At 36.8% G+C, this 25022-nt stretch overlaps 1 protein-coding gene across 1 annotated transcript; it reads right to left on the bottom strand.

The window, feature by feature from the left end:
- Window positions 1–465: 465 nt before the first annotated feature.
- LOC100933077 (keratin, type II cytoskeletal 73) lies at window positions 466–17529 on the bottom strand. Its single transcript, XM_003772206.2, has 9 exons — window positions 17049–17529; window positions 13309–13523; window positions 12840–12900; window positions 11718–11813; window positions 9971–10135; window positions 6240–6365; window positions 5299–5519; window positions 4741–4775; window positions 466–1635 (listed from the first exon to the last, which is right to left on the bottom strand). Exons 1-9 carry the CDS (start codon window positions 17499–17501, stop codon window positions 1376–1378), a joined length of 1632 nt encoding a protein of 543 aa, XP_003772254.1. The 5' UTR covers window positions 17502–17529; the 3' UTR covers window positions 466–1375.
- Between the last annotated feature and the right edge of the window lie 7493 nt (window positions 17530–25022).

Raw genomic sequence — 25022 nt, 5'->3', positions numbered from 1 at the left:
TTACAGAAGGTAACTGGAGGTAACTTAAAATATTAAGTCACTTGTCCAATATCATATATTTAGTAAGCAAAATTAGAACTCAAGTCCTCTGACTGAAAATCTTGGGAGTTTCCCAAACTGTTTCAGGCTGCTTCCTTTAATCCCCCATTCCTCTCCTTGTACTGCTAAGCCACTTCCCTTCCCTAAATCTTCTTTTAATTCATGAAGAATGAAACAGTTGGACTCATTAAGTCTAAGAAAGGTCCTTTCCAGCTCTGATATTAATAATAATAATAATATTGAATATGATCATTGGCACCTGTGCTTTTGGTCTAGGACTCAACCTGCCTTTTGGGTTATTTTCTGGTGATGGTGGACAAGACTTATACCTACAAAGCCAAGTCTCCTCAAGGAAGTGCCCAACCAATCCCTGCAAAAAGAAAACCCTTCATAAAAAGCTTCAGATAAAACATTAAATTTATCGAGTTTATTGAAGGGACACAGAAAGAAAAAAATAATAAACAGAGAGGTCAAGCAGCAAGGAGAAAACAAAACCATGAAGTCATATGTACAATAGCATATGGCCTTTTGTTTACACTACTCTCTGAGAAAACCCCCATCCACTAGAGCTGTCCAGTATTATCATGAGCTTCCCCTTTGATTTCCTGTAGTTCTCGGTTGGAAAAGGGATTACAGTGGACAGATGAGCCCTCTTTCTTTCTATATGCAAGGACTTTGCTTTCAGCATGCTTTTCTGAAAACTACCTCCTTCAATCAGATTCCACCACACTCTGGGGAAAAAAATAATTTCCCCTTCCACTCAACCAGTCCCCCCCAAAAAAAAATAGTAGTAGAAGAAGAAAAAGCCCCTATCTTTGTTTTCATTGAATTGAAGTGACTAGGTAGGACACAGCTTCTGCAGGATTAAAACAGGCATTCCCTTGGGAAGGAGAACCAGGGACTCAATGTACAAGCAGGATGGAAGCTGGGACTTTCCCAGAAAAAGGACCTCCCCTTTTTCTAAAGGCCCCAGGTCATCAGCAATGATTCAGGCTGTGGAATTATCTTCTCTAGAAGGGTAACAAACATGGAAGCATTCCCTTCACTAGTGAGTGCTGGACTGTTCTGGGTAGAAATGAGGGGCAGACAAGGCAACCCCTGTGCCTAAAAGTCTGTGGTTCTCTAGCAAGAAAAACTAACATAGAGAGCCCAGACTGAAGGATAAAGGAAAAGAGAAAAAGAAAAGGAAGGAAAGGATTCTAAAGAGGAGAGGAACTTCTTGGAGAAGTAAATTAAAAGGCAATTAGGGGAAACATCCATCCTTGCATGAGAGCAAGAGACACCCTCAGAAAGTAGAACTTCAAAGCATCCAACCCTAACCCTAGTTCTAGGCTGTTTATCTTGTCATTTTCTTGGTGGGTGAGCTCAGAGCCAAAGGTATCTTCCCAAGGGTGTCCTTGTATTCATTGGTACTGCTCAGCTGGGTCTTGGATTCTCCCCTCGGGCTGCAGGCCCCACTGCCAATAACACATCCACCACCAAGAGTTCCGTAGCCACCACTGACTGAGCTGGGTCGGAAACCATAGGAGCTGGCGCCACTGAGCCCAAATCCAGTCCCTGTGTTAGCATTCCCAGCCATGGTGCTGCTGATCACAGCTATAAAATAAAGGAAAAAAGATAGTTATATTGTATCCTGGAAAAGCCAAGAAGAAAGTGCATCAAAATGAAATCAGAACAGTAGCAAGGATTTAGATTAGTAACACAGGGAATTACCCTATAACCAGGAAGAACTATCTCTAATCAGACTATTGTTGATTCTTCAAGCAAATGAGAGTGTATAAACTCCTAAATAGTAAGTACATTATTACAGTATATTAGATAACCTAAAATTTAATGAAAATTAAGCTTTAAGTGATATTCTGGCATTTTTAAACTGAAAACTACAAAGAAATATTTCAATACAGATTACAACAATACTATTGTACAAATACAATAATATGAACTATGGTTGGTTTTTTAAAAAGAAATATTCACATATTGAATACTATTTTTCTATAAGAAATGATGAGCAGGATGCTCTCAGAAAAACCTAGAAAGTCCTCTGTGAACTCATGCAAAATAAAAGGTACTATGTACAAAGTAATAACAATATTGTGGGATGATCAGCTATGAAGGACTTTGTTATTCTCAACAATACAATGATCCAAGACTACTCTGAAGGATTTGTGATGAAAAATGCTGTCCATACCCAGAGAAACAACTGACTGTGTTTGAATGCAGATTGAAGCATAATTTAAAATAACACTATTTTTCTTAAGATTTTTTTGAGGGGAGGAGGAATGATCTATGTTTTCTTATGCCACATGACTTTTACATATGCCTTTTTACATGTGCCTTCTTAAAGAGGGTGGGAATGGAGAGGAAGGGAAAGAATCTGAAACTCAAAATTTTAATAACAAATTTAAAATTTGTTTTTCATTTAATTGGGGAAATCAAATTATTAAACAAATATAAAAAATATAAAAAAACAAATATAAAAATATAAAAAATTTCCTTTTTAAAAAAGGAAAGTCCTCCCATGCAAAATGAAATGTACTATGTACAAGGTAATAGCAACATTGTGGGATGATCTGCTATAAAAGACTTTATTATTCTCAGCCATAATCAAAGTCTACTCTGAAGGATTTATGATGAAAAATGCTGTCCATATCCAGAGAAAGAACTGATTGGGTCTGAATACAAATTGAAGCATGCTTATTTTAAAAACTTATTTTTCTCAATGTTTTTTGGAGAGGAGGAGAAATTTATATTTTCTTTTGCAATATGACTTTTATGGAAATGTTTTGTCTAACTTCACATATACTTTCTCAATGTGGAAGGGGGAGAGAAAAAGGGAGAGAAACTGAAACTCAAAGTTTTAAAAATAAAAGTAAAAAATTGCTTTGTGTGTAACTAAGGAAATTATATACTTTTTTAAAAAAAGAAAATTTCATATATGCTAAATTTAACAAGGCAGAAGCAAAATCATTGCATTTATGTTCCCATCTCTACTTTTTTATTTAAGTCTGTGGATATCATAAAATGTTTATTGATGAGTTTTTGCTTATCACTTAATCATTAATCTTCCCTCAAACCTTCTCTTTCCATAGATTAAAAATAAAATTTTTAAATGAAAAAAAGTTTTGTACAAAGAAAACAAATATAGCCAAGGTTAGAAAGAAAGAAGAAAATTGTAGTGAAAAGGGGGAGGAGAGAATTTTATAGACCATTTATCAGATAAAGGTATTATATCTAAATGTATAAAAAACTTTGTCAAATCTATAAGGAGATGAGTCATTTCACAATTGATAAATGATCCAAAAGCATAAAAATGGTAGTTTTTCAATGAAGAAATCAAAACAATTTATAGTCATATAGAAATACTTGAAATCATTATTAATTAGAGAAATACAAATTAAAACTATCTTGAGATGTTATTTTATGCCTACCAGATTGACTAAAATGATAAAAAGGAAAAGTGACAAATGTTCAAGAGGATATGGAAAAAATTAGGGCAGTAATTCATTATTGGTGGGATTGTAATATGATCCAATCATTTTGGAAAGTAACCTGAATTATATACAAAGAGTTATTAAACTACTTATACCTTTTGACCCAGCACTACTACTATTTGATATATCTTCAAAGATGATTAGGGGGAAAAGGGAAAAAAACTATAAATTCTAAAATGTTCATAGTATTTCTTTTTGTAGTGGAAAAAACCTGGACATTGCAGGGATGTCCATCAATTGGGGAAAGGCTGAACAAGTTGTAGTATATGATTGTGATGTATTACTATTGTGCTATAAGAAACAAGCTTAAAGATTTTAGAAAAACTTGGAAAGATTTGCATGAAATAATGAAGAGGAAAATGAGCAAAACTAAGAAAACATTAAGAATTACTTTGAGCAAATGTTAATTTGACATTATAAATGCCCAAATTAACCATAAAGAACATATGAAGAAATTCTCTGCAGCCAGAGAAAGAACTGAATAGAACTACAGATAGAATAATTTTACATTAAGTATATAGATATAAATATATGTGTCTATATATATATATAAAGTATATAGATAGATATAGATATTTGTGTTTAATTGTAGCTATCTCTAAAACAGAGAAGGAAGAAAAAAAAGGAAAAAGAAAAAGTTGTGCATAGTAATTTGCAACTTCATGTATAATCATCTTTTATATTGTACTGTTATATAAATGTTTTATTCCATAAAAGTTAAATTTAAAAAATAATAAATGGTCAGTTAACTTGTATTTATTAAGCTTCAAAACGTTTGAGGAATCACCAAAAACTATTCAGTTAGTCAGCAAGCATTTATTAAGCACCTATTGTGTGCCAGATACTGAACTGAATACTGGGATAGAAAGGCCAAAAAGGTAATCCTTGCTCTCAAGGACAAAAATATACAAACTATATCTAAATAATCCAGACACAAAATAAATAAGAAATAATCTATGGAGGGCTCGACCAGTATATTTGAAGACCTCCTGATTTGGGGGTTTGTTGCTTTTGCTTCTAAGCCTTCTCCTGTGTGTGGCAGTTTAAGTCTTGTGATTAGCAGGGATTTGGGTTATGTGATTGTTGTGAGTTTAAATAGTACTTTTTTGGGGTTGATTGTATTTTTGATTGATTTGATGGAGGTCTTCACAGACATTCAATAAGTATTTATCAATTGATTTTAGTTGATGAAAGGGTTCAGGATACTTACAAATGCTCACAGAGTTGGTGTACTCTCCAGACATCCTATAAGAAAGAAATAAGCATGAATTTTTCTTTATGGAATAGCATCCCAGAATGACAGACATATTGAACTCATTTAATAAATATCCAGATAGGAAGACTAGATACATAACAATAAAAAATTTAAATTTAAAAAAAAACCTGAAAGTCAAACTCTCTCATTCCTTTTAGATATCTGATTTCATTCACGTCCATCTCTTATCTCCGGGTTCCCACCCATCTGCTAATTTCTCTTAATGAATCACAAAATATGATGAAGATACAGTTGAATAGGACCTTGGAAAGAAGCTAGTCTAAAACCCCTATTTTACACAGACCCTAAGGAGTTAACTGATACATTTAAATTCATAAGTGAAAATACTGGCATTTAAGCCTGGCCCCTAGGAAAAGAGGCTAAATGTCTCTTAGACCTGCTTTACAATTTAACTAATCTTACTATTTTTTTCCATGAGGTCTACTGACTGCTCTTCACACAAGCCACACTTAAATTAAATGATCCTCAATTAAGGCTGTTTCCCACCCTCACCTGCACTCCTCGCCCTCCAAGAGTTTTCTGTAGGTTGCAATCTCAATGTCCAAGGCAAGCTTGGTACTCATCAGCTCCTGGTAGTCTCGCAGCAGGCGGGCCAGTTCCTCCTTTGCACTATGTAGGGCACCTTCCAGTTCATCCAGCTTGGCCCTGGCATCTTTCAGGGCACAGTCACCCCTCTGCTCAGCATCTGCAATGGCTGTCTCCAGGTTGGAGCACTGTGGGGCAAAGGACCAATTCTAAGGTGCTCAAGCTCACCTTTCCATTCATCATTAATCATTATAGTTGATTCCAGATTGAATTTACTGTGTACCTAGCTGCTCTGTTCATTGGAAGTCAGATGGGAGAGAGTAGGTGCTGAATGATTGACGAGAAACCTTGTACTTGAGGACAAATATTTCCATTGCAGACCTCAGAGACTTATGTAAAAATATTTTCTAATTGTTTCTGCCCTAGAGTTTGAGGTTAATTACCAGGGCTGGAAAACAAGTAATATAGAGACATAGGGCTAAGCATAAGAGAATAAAGCTGAATGTGAAGATAGGAGAGGGAAGCTGTATATAGGAGCTCAGGCTGAGTATAAAGTGTGACAGGAATGTATGAAGTAGACAGGGATGGGCTGAACATAGAGTTTGGGACTGAGTGGGCAGGTTAATTAGAAAAATGAGAACTATGAAAACTGAAGATATAAGGGTAGGGAATAAGGATGTGAAAGATGGGAGTCTGAGTATAAAGATAGGCTGAGTGAAGGGAATGAGTTAAATACCAGAAATGAAAAGAAATACTGTTGGGGATTCAGAGAGCTAAGGAGTAAAAATGAAGGAATAGGTTTTTGTGGAGACTCCATCTCATTCCCAACTTAGGTTGTGGGTCCCAGGAAACCTCACTTCCCCACCCTCACACCCTTAATGGGACAGGGCCCTTTAAAATGCACTCACCTGCTTCTTTACATTCTCAATCTCTGAGCGAAGCCTCTGGATGAGCCGGCTCAGCTCTGAGATCTCGTTCTTGGTGTGTTTGAGATCATCTCCATGCCTGCTGGCTGCCAGCTGCAACTCCTGGAACTGGATTCCAAAACAATATCACTGACCCAAACAATTATTGGGATGCTAACCAGAATATATGGCATAGCATCACTGTCCTAGGGGGCTGAGAAGGTAGGAGAAGAGATCTGTGGGGGATGTCCCACTTTTGGGTTGCCTCTTTTGGCAACAATCCTTTCAGTCATTATGAGCACTTTGAGGACAAGGATTTAATTCCTCTTTCCATTTAATTAGAATCTAGCACAATATATTCCATCATAAACATTTAATGTTTGCTGAGAGAATGCTAAGTGATTAAGCAATTGGGTCATTTGTATTTGTTTTTATTTTTCATCTCAAATAATTTCTATTCAATTAATCATCCCATTTCATCTAATGTGACAATGAAGATACCCCAAAACATCTTTTTGTCCCTATAAAGCTCATAGTTATCTATAAGAGGATTCTTTTATTTAAAATAAATAAATAAATAAAGTTGGTATTAGGAAGGGAAACTTTGTTTTATCACTTCCATAACTCGGATTATCAACAGTTATGGTAATGGAGAAAGAAGTACATGTGAAAGGGAGGAAGAAATAGACAAAGAGAAAGTAAAGGAAAGATAAGAGACAGAGAGAGATAAGAAAAAGTCAGAAAGAGAGTGTGACAAAGACAAAGATGCAGAAAGACAGTTCCTGCTGAAAAGATGCAAACTTTGACTTCATGTAAAAAAAAAAAAAAAAAAAAAAAAACCCTTCCTAACTCCTAGCTATTAGGGCTCTCCCAAAGTGCAAAGTGCCTTAGGAGGTAGGGAAAACAGTAGCAGTCTCTCCTCTTCTGGAGTTTGCCAAGCTAAAACTAGGTGCCTACTTAACATGGGTTTTAGAAGAGATTTTTGTTTAGATCTGGGTTGGACTCAGTATTCTCTGCAATTTATCCAACCTTGAAATTCAATCATCTTGATCTGGGGATTACAGAAGCCTGAGCTCCCTTTCTTATAACACAAATAGCTTAAAATAAACTGGATTCCATCCCGATAATATGTCTTCTGATACCATACTCAGATATTCATTAGACAAATACAGAGTACTTTCCATTCTCCTTCTGTGAATTATCTACAGCAAGTGTAATCCCCAGGTTATCTCCTCCCTTACCCTTCTGATGCTTCTGAACTCAGACTTCTTTAAATGGCCATGTATTCCCAAGAGCGTGGAGCTCCTTCCCATGATCTTTGATTTTATCCCACCTGCAGATAGTATGGTAACTTTCTTCCTCTTCTATATAAGTCTGCTTAGTATTTTCATCATTATCATTACTACCAACAATGATAATAGCAATAATCATAATAACAGCTTACACTGATGTTGTTTATAGATACATATTACGTGTGTTATCTGATCTGATCTGTTTGAGGATGATGAATATTTTAGTCAGTCAAGGTGGGGATGGGTGTCTCCTCCTAGCCATACTTTATCTAGATGATTACTTTTAGAGTGAGGGTCCAGAAACTTGTTTTAGAAATATTTTAATCATATAATTTCAATATAATTGGTTTCCCTTGATAAATATGGATATTTTATTATATGCATTTAAAAATCTGACTCTGAAAAAGGCACCGTATTTTTCACTAGACTTAATCAAAGGAGTCCAACACACACATACACACACACACACACACACACACACACACACACATTAAGAATCCAGGATCTAGAGAGAGAATCAATCCTGATTCCTACAATTTTTATGTAATAGTGGCCACCCTGCTGCCTCTCATTGACTTCCCAAGTCAAAAGAGAAGAGTGGCAGAGATAATTGAAAAATTATTTTGTTGGAATCTTTTACAAAGTGTGAAGACATTGGAGTTGATTTGATCTGATTTTGGGCCAGAACTTGAAACAAGGTATTAGGTGGAACTGATTGAACAATGTTTGTGTTCACACCTTTAGAGAGCTCAAGTATCTAAGTACTCAATAGAGTTCACATGAGAGTTCAGGGCTAGTATGAGAGCTGAATTCACACCTCCCTTAGGACCAGAGAGCACTCTGGGAGATAACCTATAATCCCTGCCTTGAGAAGGCGGAGTTAACCTTTGGGAGATCACATAAATGAAGGAAGCTCTTGGAGCAAAAGGAGGAATTTCTCCGGAACATCAAGAGGGCTCTGAGAAAGAACACTCTGGAAGAAAAGACTACTCGCCACAGACTGGAGATTGAGAAGCCACGAGTCAGAGCTGACTGGAGACTGAAGAAAGCTGAGGCAAGAGCCAAGGACAAAACTACAAGATCTCTTGGAGCCAGGCAGTGAGATAGGTCTCTGAACTAACCGGGCTAATTTTGTAAGGAGAAATAAACGTTTGCAACTTTTACCAGCTGGCTGAGATTTCAAAGTAATTATTTATTTCAACTAAGACTAAGGCTGGCCCCCAAGAAAAACCTCCACATTATTTTTAGGTGACTTTGAAAGACATTTAGAAACTTTCTATCAGGAAACTAACCCAAGATGAGTCTTTCCTCCCCAGCACACACCAAGAAACTCAGGTCCCCTGAGCTCAAATACCCATGCGATATTGGACAAGTCAGTTTTTATGGGCCTCATTTTCCTTAAATGTAAAAAAGATAATAAGAGAGCAAATCCGAAAGAAAAATCTGTCTAAAACTAAAGCTAACTTCACTGAACAAATAATGCCTTCAAGGACTCAAGGTGTTGCGTTACACACTCCTTAGGTGGATTTCAGAACAATGAGATGATACAGTGGGTAAGAGAATGGGCATGGAGTCGGGAAGATATCAGTAATCCTGCCTTTGAAACTTTCTGACTATGTAACTTTGGGCAAAGCACAGCAATCTTTCTCAGGATTAGTTACATCATCTATAAAATGAGGAAGCTATACTTTTAAAATTCCTCCCAGATTTAAAGTTTTGACCCTCTGTATGGGCGACAGGGAATGGGAATGAAGTCTTATTGTTAAATGCTGTCTCCTAGATTTGGAGAAATCCATAACTTCTGATCTTTCCCCTACCAACCTGTCTCCTAAGAATTATAGTAAGGTCTGTCCATAGTTTGTAATTCTCTTGAGAAAGAGTCTGATAAACCCCAAGGGGTGTTTAGAAAATAGTCTCCCAGTGAGAAATCAAGTTATCTGAAGAATTACCTGCCCACTCATCAACCATTAGAGATGTTAAGATCAAAGTGACTCATTCTCTCTCTTTCTTGAGCCCTAGAATTGGGTTTGATTAGAGAACTAAAGCAGATTCAAATCACAGCTGAAATAGCATCCCCCCCTTCAGCAATTAATTTTAATTAGCAGGAGAGACTAACAGTCCATATCTGTTGCAGCCTTCTAAACCTTTTCTAACTCACCTCCTCTAGAAAGCTTTCTTACTTAATGTTAATTGGCCCTAAACTCACTTATACTTGACACTATATCTCTTTGCCTAGAGATGTGTACTGAGTATGTGTCCAGTTCTCCTCAATCAGATTAGTATTTCTTCTAGGACAGTGACCACACATTCCCAGTATGGCTCTCACTCTCCAACCACCCAGGACCAAACCATACACAAAGTAAGTCTTGAACCTTATACAGGTTTCATGAAAAGAATAGACCAGCCTGGAGCATGTGTCAAGTGGGACTGCTCCAGTCTTACCTTAGATTGGTACAAGTTCTCAGCCTCAGTCTTGCTCTTCATGGCAGTCTCCTCATATTGATTCCTAACCTCATCAATGATGCTGCCCAAGTCTAGGTTTCGGTTATTATCCATGGAGAGAATGACAGATGTGTCACTGATGTGTGACTGGATCTGGGCAATCTCCTAAAAGGATGAAAGAAATAGGAAGAAATATAAATTGAAATAACTTCACAGAAAGCAAAGGAAAGGTTCAGATACTTTAACCTGGGGAAATTTGAAGATGGTTTACTGAGAACATTAGGGAAGCTTTCAATGATGAGGTAGATTTGGATAGATTCAAAAGATAGAGAGAAGAGTGGGATGTTCTAGCAGAGGGGATGGGCTTTTCAAATGCAAAGGTGGGGGACAGCAGGGTAAGAACATGGTTTAGAAACAGTGACCAGCCTAGTCTGGCTGACTAAGAGAATGTAAAAGGAGACTAACATGAAATCAAGTCAGATAAATTGAACTCAGATTGTGGGCACATTAAATATCAGACTAAAGAATTGATAGTTTAATCGAAGAAACAACTCAACTGAAAATGTTTGAATGAGAGATACATTTTAATTGCTAATAGGATAGCAGAGCACAAAGCCCTTGTAATGAAAAGGCTGTTCACATATGCCACTATGTGTGGTAAAGGACATATCTGGATAAACAAAACAATTATATAGTGGTCTTGGAGATTTTCATTGCCCTATAGACTTGGAATCCTGACCTGCTTACCATAAGTTGTCCAGGCAATCCTTGACCTAAACCCGAAAGGACACAGAGAGAACTCTGGGTCTTGGAATCTGGTAGGGACAAAGAGAACCAAAAGGAGTTCTGCCCTCCCCAGAGATTCCTGAACATAAAAACATTTCCTACTGAGGCTATATTGATTGAGATGAAGTATGAATGCTGAGAGAATAACTATCACTCTTTAGGTACCCAAGAAGAAAAGCATGAATGACAAGATGTTTAGTTAGTCTGGACAATGGAATACCCTAAGTATTCAACATCACTGAAGACCTACCTTCCTCCCATCCACTGTGTGTGTGGTGTGGGGTGTATGTGTGTGAAGAGGGATGAACCTCAGAGTGCCCTGGAGCCAAGAGGAACTACCAGAGCTCTCTGGGGGAGAAAGGGAGTGAATTTGGTAGACCAAAGGAAGTCTGAAGCTGGATCTCACTGAATGCCAAAACTGACCAAAACTACATACATGACATCAATATTCTTCTCCTTCTTGAATCCCCCTAAATGTGCATACTAGAGACCACTTGGATTCTTAGACTTTCCAGGGTAGACTGTTGCCTCTGCCTTTGTCTCTGATGCTACCTGATGCAAGAATTAAACCTGGGATGAACTGGGATGATGCCATAATCTCACAAAAGTCTGAGAAAGAATAAATATCAACTTGAAAGTAAAAAAATATAGAATTTAATCAAGAACTGTCTTTTCCAATTAGTGTTAGGAGTATTATCAAGAAGGTGAGGGAAGCATTATGGTGATTGCTTGAAATCCTGTTTAGTGTTTTAGGAAGGAGCTGGAGGAAGCTCCTGCACAGATTCACTGCTTCCATGGAGTAGGCAAGAGGAGAAGGAAGAGAGAATCAGAACATAAAGAAACAGAAGCCAAGGCAGAGAGACAGATGGAGAAAAAAGGAAAAGGGAAGAAGGTGAGGAGAGGGAAAGAGAAAGAAAGCGAAAGAGGGAAGCTCAATGGGAAACAATGAAAAAGTACTCACTCCTTCAAAAAGGCATTTAAGGAATTTTATTTCTCCATCCAAGGACTCCACTTTTGCCTGTAGCTCCACTTTATTTGTGTAAGCAGCATCCACGTCCTAGAACAAGGACAGATATTCCCTGGTGTGTTTTTTTTTTCATTCCCTGAAAGTATATCAGGGATCCTCAAACTTTTTAAATAGGGGGCCAGTTCACTGTCCCTCAGATTGTTGGAGAGCCGAACTATAGTAAAAACAAAAACTTTGTTTTGTGGGCCTTTAAATAAAGAAACTTCATAACTCTGGGGGAGGGGGATAACCGTCCTCAGCTGCTGCATTTGGCCCTCGGGCCTGTAGTTTGAGGACCCCTGGTACTATAGACACTTTCCCTTCCCTCTACCACCAAACCTTCAAAGCTAGTTCAGATTGGATCCATCTATACCAGTGGGAAGGTGTCTGGTTTCTAAAATCTACTCTGCCATAATTCACTCTTAGATTTGGGACAAATCACTCCCTCTCTCAGGAAAGGAATGGGAATTAAATAAGATTCAATCATCTTTCCTTTATCTGCTTGTTGATTATCCACATAAGCTTCTTCTCATCATCCACCCCACACACATGTACTTAGGGTCATTCCTATTACTATGGGTCAGTGAATGCTCAGGAAATGTCCATTCATTTGAGCCCTTGCCTCAGATAAGCAGGATTCAAAAGGTAAACCAACTGTCCCAGAAAATCAAGTAACACATCCCTGAATCAAACAGATTTTTTTTCAAAAATTATCCACATCTAAAATCCCCTTGACTGTGTCCTAGATAATCAAAAGCTTACCAGAGTGACTGTAATAAAAATTAAAAAAAAAAAAAAAAACATTGCATTTGTATAAGACTGTTTTATTTATATCTTACCACAGAGACGGAACTTTGAAAATGATAAATAAACCAGGTAATCCTTTTACCACTGCCACCTACTTTCCCCTTGTTCCTTCCCCCCTTCCTAAACCCATCTACTGCTCAATAGAGCAGAGAAAAGGTAACATTTCCTCAAAAGATCTAGTCCCTTCCTCTGAGAGCTGAGGTTCCTTCTGTCCTCCCTCCACCCCCGACTTTTCCTACTTTAGTTACTGATAGATATCCACCTCCTCACCTTTTTGAGCACCACAAACTCATTCTCTGCTGTTGTCCGTTTATTGATTTCTTCTTCGTATCTTTGGTTGGGAAGATGGGAAGGGATGAAAATGAGGAAATGAAGAAAAATAAAGATGAAGATTATGGTGAACATATGTGGTCCACTCCCATCTTGATGGGAGGGCTAAAACAGGACCTCCCTTAAACTCACAAATAATAACATTTAAAAGGATTATTCTAGGATCTTGTAAATAAATACTAAATTACAGAATCCTAGTATCAAATTCTTTAAGTATTCCTGGCAATCCTGAAACCTGCATGAATGGAGGGCATCTTAGGGAAAGAATGTCTCATACCAGATCTTACTCACCTCATTGTCTCTCTTCTAAAAAAAGATAAATATCCCAGTGCCCACAGGGCTAGTCTCAGCTCTGCTGGACTGATCTCTATCCAGGACCCAGTCCCACAAGAATAAGCTCCCTTCTCACCTCTTCTTGAAGTCCTCCACGAGCTCTCTCATGTTCCTGAGCTCAGAGTCCAGTCTCACTCTGTCCCCTGATAGGGCCTCCAGCTGCCTCTGCAGATTGTTGATGTAGCCCTCATAAATGGGCTCTAAGTTTTTTTTGCAGTTGCTCAGGTCCAGCTGCTGTAGTAAGTTCCACTTGGTCTCCAATACCTGGTTCTGCTGCTCCAGGAACCGCACCTAGAATCCAAACCAAAATGGGTTTGAGATGCTTGGATCCTGAAATATGCTGGCATTCACTCCAATCAGTTGGCAAGAGTCAATTACTACATTTTCAATTCAAGCATTTATATCTCAGAAATCAGCAATTGCTACAAATTAGGACTTGACATTGGTTGATTGTCTAGACTTATTAGAGCAATGGAGCAAATTTTAATAATTGAGATTAAAATTTCAAAAGGCCATGCATATACACTTTTTGAAAAGTTCATTGGTAAACATTTACCAGCATATTCTTGCCTAGAGTCCAATATGACAGGCATCTAAAACTAAATTTCAAAACTAAATATGACAACCAAAACTTTGTCTTTCATTCACTCTCCCATTTGATCATTTGTTCATTCATTCTTTCATTCATCAGATCTTTACTGAGTACCTCCATATGTACAACATTGGACTAGATGCTTATAATGTTAGTGATGGTGGAAAGTTGAGGGTGGGTGAGGAAGGAAGGATATTGCATAAGATCTAATCCCTGCTTTCAAATTGCTTACAGTCTAACTGAGAAATGAAATATACATACATAAAAGTTAATAAGATATCAAAACTATCACTCACTTAGAGAGACTGATCAGAAACAGGAAGAGCCAGTCTTTTTTGGATTATTGAATGGCCTTCTTGTTGGTTCCTCAGTACTTATAAATGTCTTTATATTTACTGTTGTTATTTCTCTGATTTTAGTCTCCCTAATTCACCTTATCCTTTCTTAACAGTTCAATTCAAAAAGCCCTTATAGCATGCTTACTATGCTAACCCCAAAGGAGACATAAAGTTTACCCAAGATAGAATCTCCATCCTTCTGGAATTTATAATTTAGTAAACTATAAACATAAGTACTACATGAAATGAGAAGGAAAAACCAAATAATCTCAAAAGTTCCTTTCAGATCTAAAGCCATATTGTCACCTATCTGGGACATTTTCTCTCTCTTTTTCCCATATTCTAGTCCTTCCCCTCTTTCAAAATTATTTTTCCTACTGCCATCACTTTTTTTTAATCAAGGACAATATTACTTTGCTTTCCCTTGCCCCAGTTAGTACTAACCCCAGCTGAGTGTAGTTCATAACATAGCATTTTCACTCTTTTTGTTGTTGTTTGCTTGCATTTTGTTTTCTTTCTCATTTTTTTCCTTTTTAATCTGACTTTTCTTGTGTAGCAAGATTATTGTATAAATATGTATACATATATTGGATTTAATATATATTTTAACATATTTAAAATATATTGGATTACTAGCCATCTAGGGGAGGGGGAAGGAGGGAAAAACTTAAAACACAAGGTTTTGTAAGAGTCAGTGTTGAAAAAATTATCCATGCATATGTTTTGAAAATAAAAAGCTTTAATAAATAAAATAAATAAAAATTTTAATAAATTCTAATCCCAGAATCATAGACAAACAGTGAATGAGTTCCTATTAAAAGCAATAACTCCTATGACCAAATCTCAGCTTTAGCTTATGATTCATCCTCTTTGCGTGTTCAACATCTCTGGTAACTGTTCTCAACATTGATCCACGTGTCAATGTTTCATCACAACTAGAGACCTGGATAATGAACTACTTTAATTCCTGGGCCCAGGACAGATGCTTAGTAAACAGAGAATGATGAACTAGGGTCAACTATCATTGGAAATAAATTCAATCCCATGGATTGGACCATACTTAATAAATCATTGAATTCTTGAATTGAAAGTCACTTCAAAAGTCATTTACTGCAAACTATACATAACCCATGCATGAATTTCCTTCACAATGTGCTTATTGCCCTATTTGACCTTAAATAAATCATTCATTTCTCCCAGTCTTCTTCCTCATCTGAAAAAATGAGGGAATTAAACTTATTGATTTCTAAGGTCCCTTCCAAGTCTAAATCCCAGGAGTTTTAGGACCCCTGACAAGTAGTTCCACAGAATCAACTTGAAAATTCCAAATCACAAAGAGCTCTCCTCAAGGGATAAATAAAAAGAAAGGTGAGCAGCATTACCTCTGTCCCTCAAGACCTCATATGCCATGATAGACCCCTTCAAAAAAAATACTGAATATAGAAAGAGAAATTTGTGCTGAATGACAATTGCCTTATGAGCATCTTCGGATTGATATGAAGTTCTTAGATATTGGAGGGAAAAAAGAGGAAAGAATGAAAGTCAAAAAAAACTGTAGAATCATCTTTCCTGGAAAAAAAAAAATTAACTCTCAAAAACACCATCTGTCATTGTTTGGTAGACAGTTATCAGAACACCAAAATGCCAACCCAGGACATTCTCCCAGTCCATCCTAACCCACACTGGAGGTAACACAGGAGGATGGGAGTCAGTAATGGTAGACTGTCTTCCTCTTACATTAGTTTCAACTATCAAACAAGTGCTCAGATATTCTTATTTCTTTACCTAAACATTCTAAAATTTATTTATAATTTTATCCTGTAGCACTTTTTTTCTTAGGATATTTCTCTCTCATCAGAGCTGCAGTGGCTACTCATGAACTATTTAAATTAGTAATTGGTAAGAAAGCTTCAATCCATTTCATTTTTCCTTCCAGGGTCAGTCCTCTGCTTCAAGAGTGTTCTCCAATAATTAGTGCCTAACAATGCTGACAGTCAATCATCTTTAGCCCTATGGAGACTCAGGACTCCCAGACTCTAGAGATTCACCAGTCTCCTCCTATAATTGAGATTATAGACATGTGTCTGTCCCAAGCATAGTGGGGACCCTACCACCATCATAAGCTTTTCTGAATTAGATTCTTTCTTCATGATTTTATGGTTTTGGGGCAGATCCCTTCTCAGTTATGCCTTCAGGCAGGTGAATTGATGTTCTGGTACCCTGAGGTCCTTCCAACTGAGAACACTACTCAGAGCATTTTCCTAGAGAACATAGCAATTGACTCAGTGGATAGAATGCTGGACCTAGCATCAGGAAAACCTGAGTTCAAATCTTGCCTCAGAAACTTCCTAGTTGAAACACCTTCAAGAAAATCACTTTACCTTTGTCTGATTCAGTTTCCTCATTTTTAAAAATGGAGTTAAAAATAACATCTACTTTCCAAGGTTGTTATGAAGAGCAAACCAAATGTTTGCAAAATGCTTTAAAGTCCTATATAAAAGCTAGCTTGTAGAGATTATTATAAAGATTAGATTATTTCTTAAGCCTAGAAACCATTTAGCATGACCCTGAGCCTGTCTGAACCCACATCTCTGTTTCCCCTGATCCTTCCCCAGCCTCTCCTGGGGAGAGGCTTTCATCTCCTTGATACTCAAGGGTAAGAATTGATTTTTAGCTTTCTTTTATTTTCCTCTGCTCCCACTACCTGCACACATAAAAGTGCCTCTACAGAGAGAGAGAGAGAGAGAGAGAGAGAGAGAGAGAGAGAGAGAGAGAGAGAGAGAGAGAAAGAGAGAGAGAGAATGGGAAGGATAGATCATGCATTAACTGGCTTTTACATATGAAGAGGAATTTTCAAGGCAACATAAAGAAGCTTGGCCAACCCACCTTATCAATGAAAGAGGCAAACTTGTTGTTGAGAGCTTTGATCTGCTCCCGCTCCTGGGTCCTTACTTTCTGGATCTCAGGGTCCAGCTCCACATTGAGTGGAGCCAAGAGGCTCTTGTTGATGGTGACTTGATGGATGCCTCCTGGTGGGCATACCGATGGGCAAACAGGACCCAGAGCAACACTACCAAAGATGCTCCCAGCAAAACCACTAGCCCGACCTCGAGCAAAACCATAGCCCCCACTCCTCCCACTTCCCCCAGCCACATTGAGAGAGATGCTCCTAGTTCCTCTCAGGCTATAGAGACTTCGACTGCCAAAGCCACCCTGAAGTCCTTTGCCCCCTGCCCGGTAGGAAGATGAGCTGCTGGGACCCCCAGAGAGCACTGCTGAGCAGCCACTGAAGCCTCCCTTGGTGGGAGCTCCAGACTTGTATGTGAATTGACGGTTCATGCTGCTGGTGGAAAAAGTGGTAGTTAAACCTAAGCAGAGATGAAGTTCTTTGGGGACTGATTTAACATTTCCCCTTTATAGAGGAGTAATTTCCCTAATTTGGGGGTGTGGTTTGCCTTCAAGCAAGAAGTCATTTTCTCCCAACAAAATCAGAGACACCAAATAAATAACATGAAACCCCCAAACTGCTTGGCTTGCAAACTTTGCTCATGTAATTTGGATTTTATCTCATTAAGTGAATGCAATTAGCCCAGGCTGCGTTATCTCTAAAGGATCTGGACTGTGGGATTTTTCTTGGCTTCAACAATTCTTCAACAGGGACTGCTGAGAAGGAATGGGGAGGAGAGAGAGACTGTCTAATCTGGAAGAGGTATGAAAAGAGACTCTTAATCTACAATTTCATTGATAAGTAATCTGTGGACTAGCTGGCTGGATCAGATGGGCTAGTAGTGCAGGATACTTGAATGTACCTCTTTAATGTGGTTAGGAAATATATCTCCAGGCTTTCCTTCCCAAGAACTCCAAAAATTTTTCTCATGGAGACCATGAGAGATTAACAAAGACTGGACATACTCTCCAAAGACACGATATTAAGGAAAAGTTTTGTATAATGGGCAGTAGAGAAGAAATGGGTAAAAGCACCAGTCTTGAAGATAGATGGACATACCCACATGTAGATTAAATACTGAATCTTCCCAAGTGTCAGCCATTTCATAAAATGGGAATTATAATAGCACATAACTCATAGAGTTGTAGCATACGCACAGTTCTATATAAACTACAGTTAATTCCACAATGTATCAGGACAGATTGAAAGCTTTACAGCAGGGTTTCCAAGATTGATTGATTGCTAATGTTTTAAGGACTTTATTATAAAACATCAACCAGAGAATATGTCTTTAAAGTCAAACTTTTGTATCCTAGCCTTCAAGGTTTGTCATTAACTGTCCACCTCATTGTTTGTCTCTACACACACACGCACATACACACACACACACACACACACACACACACACATCATTTCTCAAGGCACTCTTCACTGAACAAGCTAACCTGAATAATATTGACTTACTAATTTCTGTCCTGCAAACTCCAGACTGAGCAAAACAATCTCCTCACTTAAAATGATATTCCTTTCCCTTTTCCCCCTTACAAACTCTTTGCTAAGTGGCTTCCAATCTAGAGGTCCTCAAACACCACGGCCCACGGGCCAGATGCAGCAGTTGAAGATGTTTATCCATAACCCTCACCCAGGGCTATGAAGTTTCTTTATTTAAAGGCCCACAAAACAAAGGTTTTGTTTTTACGATAGTCTGGCCCTCCAACAGTCTGAGGGACAGTGAACTGGCCCCCTATTTAAAAAGTTTGAGGACTCCCTGCTGAGACACTCTTCTCCGCTGAGCCCCATCCAGAGAGACCCTCACTCTATTCTTGGAATCACATCTTCCCACCCCATTCCCCTCAGTACTTGAAGCTTTGTTTATCAACAATATCAATTTCTACTCTGTCCCCAGATGTGGCCCAGGACTGGGCCTTCTCTGTGTAGTGGGATTGGATTAACAAATGGAAAGAAGGCCAATCAGTACAGCAGAGGAAAAAATGGGAATAAAGAAGAAACTGACTCTATGGTTAAATCATATAATCACAGAAGGTCAGAGATAGAAGACACCTAGGAAATAATATGATCTGACCTCTTCCCTTTTAAAGTTATGGTGATGTTAAGCTATTTCTACAAGGCTAGTGAGCACTGAAATTAGGACTTGGACCCAGCTCTCTTAAAACCCAGTGCAGGAAATGAAAAGGCCCAGAAGCAAGAGCATGCTGATAAATAATTAACAGGCAGATCTTAGGAGGAGAATGGAGTCGGGAGAACCCTGAGGAATGTATCTATGATGCACTTTTTAAAAAATTTATTTAATAGCCTTTTATTTACAGGTTATATGCATGGGTAACTTTACAGCATTAACAATTGCCAAACTTCTTGTTCCAATTTTTCACCTCTTACCACCTACCCCCTCCCCCAGATGGCAGGATGACCAGTAGATGTTAAATATATTAAAATATAAATTAGATACACAATAAGTATGCATGACCAAACCGTTATTTTGCTGTATAAAAAGAATCAGACTCTGAAATATTGTACAATTAGCTTGTGAAGGAAATCGAAAATGCAGGTGGGCATAAATATAGGAATTGGGAATTATGATGCACTTTCAAGTTTAATTTGCATTATTAATACTTTCCCCATCATTTCCTTAAGTTTAGACAATCTCAAGGAGAGAAAGGAAGAGAAAAAAGTCTGCTACAGGCTGATCTCAGTAAAGCTTGGAAAGACTTACATGAACTGATACTGAGCAAATTGAGCAGGTCAGGAAAACATTGTATACAGTGACAAGATTATGTGATGATCAACTGTGATGGGCTTGGCTCTTCTCCACAATGTGATGAATCAAGGCAATTCTAATAGAGTTGGGATAGAAAATGCTGTCTGCATTCAGAGGAAGAAGTATGAAGACTGAATGTGGATCAAAGAATAATATTTTTACCTTTTTTGTTTCTTTCTTTCTTTCTCATTGTTTTCATTTTGGTCTCATTTTTCTTGCACAACGTGACAAATATAGAAATATGTTTACAAGAATTGCACATATGTAAGCTATATCAAATTACTTGCTGTCTTAGAAAGTATGGGAGGGTAAGGGAGGAAGAGAGAAAAATTTGGAAAACAACATCTTACAAAAATGAATGTTGAAAGCTATTTTACATGTATTTGGAAAAAATAAAATGTTACTTAAAATTTAAAAAACTATATAATTAAAAAAGAAGTCTGCTACAAATGAAGTACGATCATACATAATATGAGGAGACAGCACAAGGCTGGGAGGAATAGTGAATGACAGAATCAATCTATTGGTTGCCTAAAAATCTTTAGAGGTAGAATTAAGAACAAAACCTAATCAGGAGCTTATTCACACCTAGGAAATGAACTTTAATCAGCACAAATACTACATAAATGTGCAAATTCTGTAAGGGAGTTTTAAAAAATGCTCAAGTACAGGACAGAAGAAACATAACTATCCAAGAGTATTATTTAAGAATTTATGCTAGATTTTTGTTTTCTTCTTTCTTTTACCTTCTGAATCCAATTTTTCTTTTGCTACAAGAGAACTATTTGGCTCTGCACACATATATTGTATCTAGGAAATCTTAGGAGCTGATATGCTCATCAAGATAAAAAATATAGAAAGAAAAGAGAAAAGGACCCAGGACATAGCCTTGGGACATATTCACAATTAGTGGGGATGATATAGATGATGAATCAGTGAGAAGGAACACTTTCTAAGGAGAATTAGGAAAGAATAATGTCTCCAAACACTGAATGGATATAGTATCTTTGAAGAAAGGTGATAAGAACCATTACATCTAAAATTGAGCATATAAAATACCTGTGAGTAAACCTTTTGAAACAGGCACAGAGATTACATGAACTCAAATATAAAGCACTCTTTATATAAATAAAGTCATATTTTTAAAATTGAAAAATATTTGTTGTTTATTGTTCATGGATGATAAAATGAAAATAACAGTTTTTCCTAACTATTTAATCAATGCCATATCAATTAAATTACTAAAATATAATTTTATTGAATTAGAAAAAAATAATTTAAAATTCATTTGAAAGAACAAAAGGTCAAGAATTTCAAAGAAACCAAGGGGGGAAAGGTAAAGATAGTATGTTCTTACATATATGTATATGTGTATATGTGTGTATACACACATATCTGTGTATATATATATATATACATATGTTTTATATATATATATATACACATATTCACATTTAATTGTAGCTTTCTCAAAGTTGATTAGAAGGAAAGCAGAAAATTGGAAGGAAAACTTTCATAGATGATCTCTCAGATGGAAGATGATTATGATGGAATATTGCTGTTATATAAGAAATGATGAACTGGTAGATTTAGAAAAATATGGAAAGACTTGAATCTATGAAGGAAGGTGTTAGCCATCTCCAGAAAAAGAACTGACAAATAGAAATATTCATAATATGGTCTATTATGGTATACAATATGGTATATTATACACATAATATGTATATATGTGTATATGTATATATGTGTGAATGTTTATAGATAGGTAGGTGTGTGTGTATTCTTATTTAATTATAGCCTTCTCTGGAATGGAAGGTAGAGGAAGAAATGAAAATAGAATTTAAAAATACAGAGAAGAGAACAAAAGACAACCTAGAAAGAAAAAAAAGAAAAACTTGGTTGTTTTGAAAACATTGTGTAGAAAAACTATTTCATATGTTTTCATGAAATGGAATTTTGTTGATTCAAATTGAATCCTCTCATGTTCTAATATGTACATGGAAATTTCTCTTTTTCCTCTTCTCATTTCATTTATAAGTTTAAAACTAAAAAAAAAAATTTAAACTAAATTTAAAAATGTAGTGTTAACAAGCATGTACAAAGAATCTCCACACTGTTTAAACCAATATTTTTCTTATCTTTTAGAAGCTTTTATAAAAGAAAAATATATATTCAATACTCATCATTAGTATCTTTTAATTAAAATAAATCTACTTGAATCCTCTATCAGATGATAGTTGTTAGCCTACTCTGTTATTCTATGAGCTTTGAAAGTAATAAAACTTTAACATTAAAATTTAAATGGGGTCAAGGAAAATGAAAACTGAAAAAACGTCATTAGATTTGGCAATTAGGTAATTCTGGAGAGAGTATTTTCAATTGAATATTAAGATCAGAAGCCAGATTTCAAGAGCAGAAGAAATGTGAGAACAGTAGATAGTTTCTTTAGAATAATAGATAATAGTCTTGGTGGATCTAATGAAGATTATTTTGATATAGAAGATTTAGGTATTTCTGTAGACAATAGAGAATGAACCAGTAGATGAGGACAGATTAAGAATTAAAGAGTAAGATGGGATGTTAGTGGGGGCAGACTGATTGAGAGAATGGAAGAATTAGAATCAAGGACACACAAGGATTGGCTTTGGTGAAGAAAGTAAAGGAGAGAAGGGTGTGTTAAAAGATTTAGAAATGAGGAGTAAGAGTTGTTAGGAGAGGAGCAGAAAAGAAGAGGAATTTTCATTAGCTATCTTTAATTTCAGTTAAGTATGATATAACAGCCTCAGCTTAAGGAGAAAGAAATATGGTCAGATGTTTTAATAAGAGAAGGAAGTGTTAAAATAAGAATTGTATAAGGAGAGAAAATCAAATAGGTAGAAGAGTGATGGACTTGCTGCAATGAGGGTCCAGGTAAGATTAGACAACATAAACTTGTAGTTTAACCATGCAACACAGTTTGGAAACTTTCTCTAGCTGAAATCAACAGCAGAGCAAGTGGATGATAGATATGATTCAGGGTGAGGTTGGAAAGATGTGGGCAACAAGAGGACAAAGAAACAGGGAATTTATGAGTGGAAGAGAATGAAAAGTTGAACTAGTTCAGTCAATCAATAAACATTTATTTAGCACTTACTATGTGTCAAGCAGCTAGGTGACATGATAGAATGTTGAATTTGAAGTCAGGAATAATAGAGCTCAAATCCAACTTCAAACTCTAGTTGTGTGATCCTGGGAAAAATCATTTAACACTGTCTGCCTCAGTGTCCCCATCTGTAAAATGAGCTGGAGAAGGAAATAGCAAACTGCTCCAGTATCTTTGCCAAGAAAAATCCCTAAAAAAAGAGTCACAAAGTCATAAGTCACATGTTTGAAAAAAGAGACCTAGAACAACATGTCAAGCACTATGCTATGTAGATATAAAGAAAAGTAAAAGACTGTCCTTGAGGATCCCTACATAGTTGAGAAGCTCCCAATCTAAGAGACAACACATGAACAAACTTCTTCAACATAAATTAGAAATAATACATAGAACAAAAGCACTAGAATTAAAAGGGATTGCAAAAGGCTTCTTGTAGAAGGTAGACTTTTAGTTAGGTCTTGAAGAATTCCAAAGTAGCCAAAATGCAGAAATAAGGAAGAGGAGATTCTATATGTAAAGCCATTAAAAACATCTGAAGTCAAGAGATGGCATGTCTTGTTCCAGGAACAAAAAGAATATAAAGTTACCAGAGCATAGAATACTTGGTGGGGTGTGAGGTCTAAGAAAAATAGAAGGTTAAAGAGAGACAGGGTTTTCAACATCAAATCAAAAACTTTATATTTGATCCTGAAGATGATAGAGAGAGAATTTATTTAGCGGGGATGTGACATGGCCAGACCTGCATTTTAGTAATATCTCTGACTGCTGAGTGAAGAATGGACTAAATTAAGGAAAGGCTTATGGTTGGGGGAGTAATTAGCTGGCTATTGAAATAACCCAGGATATGAGGAAATAAGAGTCTACCCTAAGGTGGTGGCAATACCAGAAGACAGAAGGAAATCTATCTGAGAGATATTACAAAAATAAAATCAACATGCCTTGAAAATAGATTGAACATGAAGAATGAGACTAGGGAGTCAAGGACGATAACTGGGTACTAAGCTTAGAGAACTGAAAAGAGAGTGAAAACACATAGGGAAGTTGGGGTGGGGAAGGTTTTGGAGGGAAAGACTGAACTCACTTTTCAATTCACTTTAAGTTTAAGATTCTGTCTTAAGAATATGCAGCGTGGAGTGTCTAATAAGAAATGGGTGGTATGATATTGAAGGTCAGCAGAGAGGTTAGTGCGGGATATGTAGATTTTTAGAATCATCAACATAGAGATCATAATAAAATCCTTAGGAGCTGATAAAATTATCAAGTAAAATAAAATGGAGAAGAAAGGAGGGACCAGAACAGAGCCATGTGGGATACCTACAAAAAGTGATCATAACCTGGATGAAGATTCAGTCAGATAGACAGGGAGAAGGAAAACCAAAAAAGGGTATTTTCATACAAGAAAAACTAGACAGGAAAGAACATCAAAAAGAATAAGATGTTGAATTGTGTCAAAGGCTTGATTTGGTTCTTGTCTTTCAATCTTGAAAAGGACTAAAATGGCATCACTATGTTGGTCAAGATATGGTGTGTCTGACTGTGGCTGATCAGACCAATGTGAACTTGGAAGACTCGACTGCTGATTAGATACAGATGGTCAACATGAACATATTTCTAAATTTGCATATTTCATGTTTCTTTTGAGCTATTAAAATTCTCCTTTGCTCATAGAGAACAGTGCTTTCTTTGATGCAGGCATGCCATACTGGAAAGTCCTTTGCCAGTGTCTCCTATGATATGCAATCAATTTCAAAGTTCTTCAGAGAGATCTTAAGAGTGTCCTTGTATCACTTCTTCTGACCTCCTGTAGCCTTACTGAAAGAGAAAATGAGAACAATAAGGATTAAGAAAAAGTTGTTTGACTTTGCAATTAAGAGTTCATTAGTAATTTTGTAGAGAGCAGGTTCGGTTGAATCAAAAACCAGTCTGTAGAGCATTGACAAGAAAGTAACAGGAGAGGAAGTAGAGTCATCTATTATAGCATCCTCAAGGAGTTTAGGG

The sequence above is a fragment of the Sarcophilus harrisii genome, chromosome 5 (assembly GCF_902635505.1).
Source record: "Sarcophilus harrisii chromosome 5, mSarHar1.11, whole genome shotgun sequence".
NCBI classification, from domain to species: Eukaryota; Metazoa; Chordata; class Mammalia; order Dasyuromorphia; family Dasyuridae; genus Sarcophilus; species Sarcophilus harrisii.
This window is presented reverse-complemented; position numbering and strand designations above follow the sequence as displayed.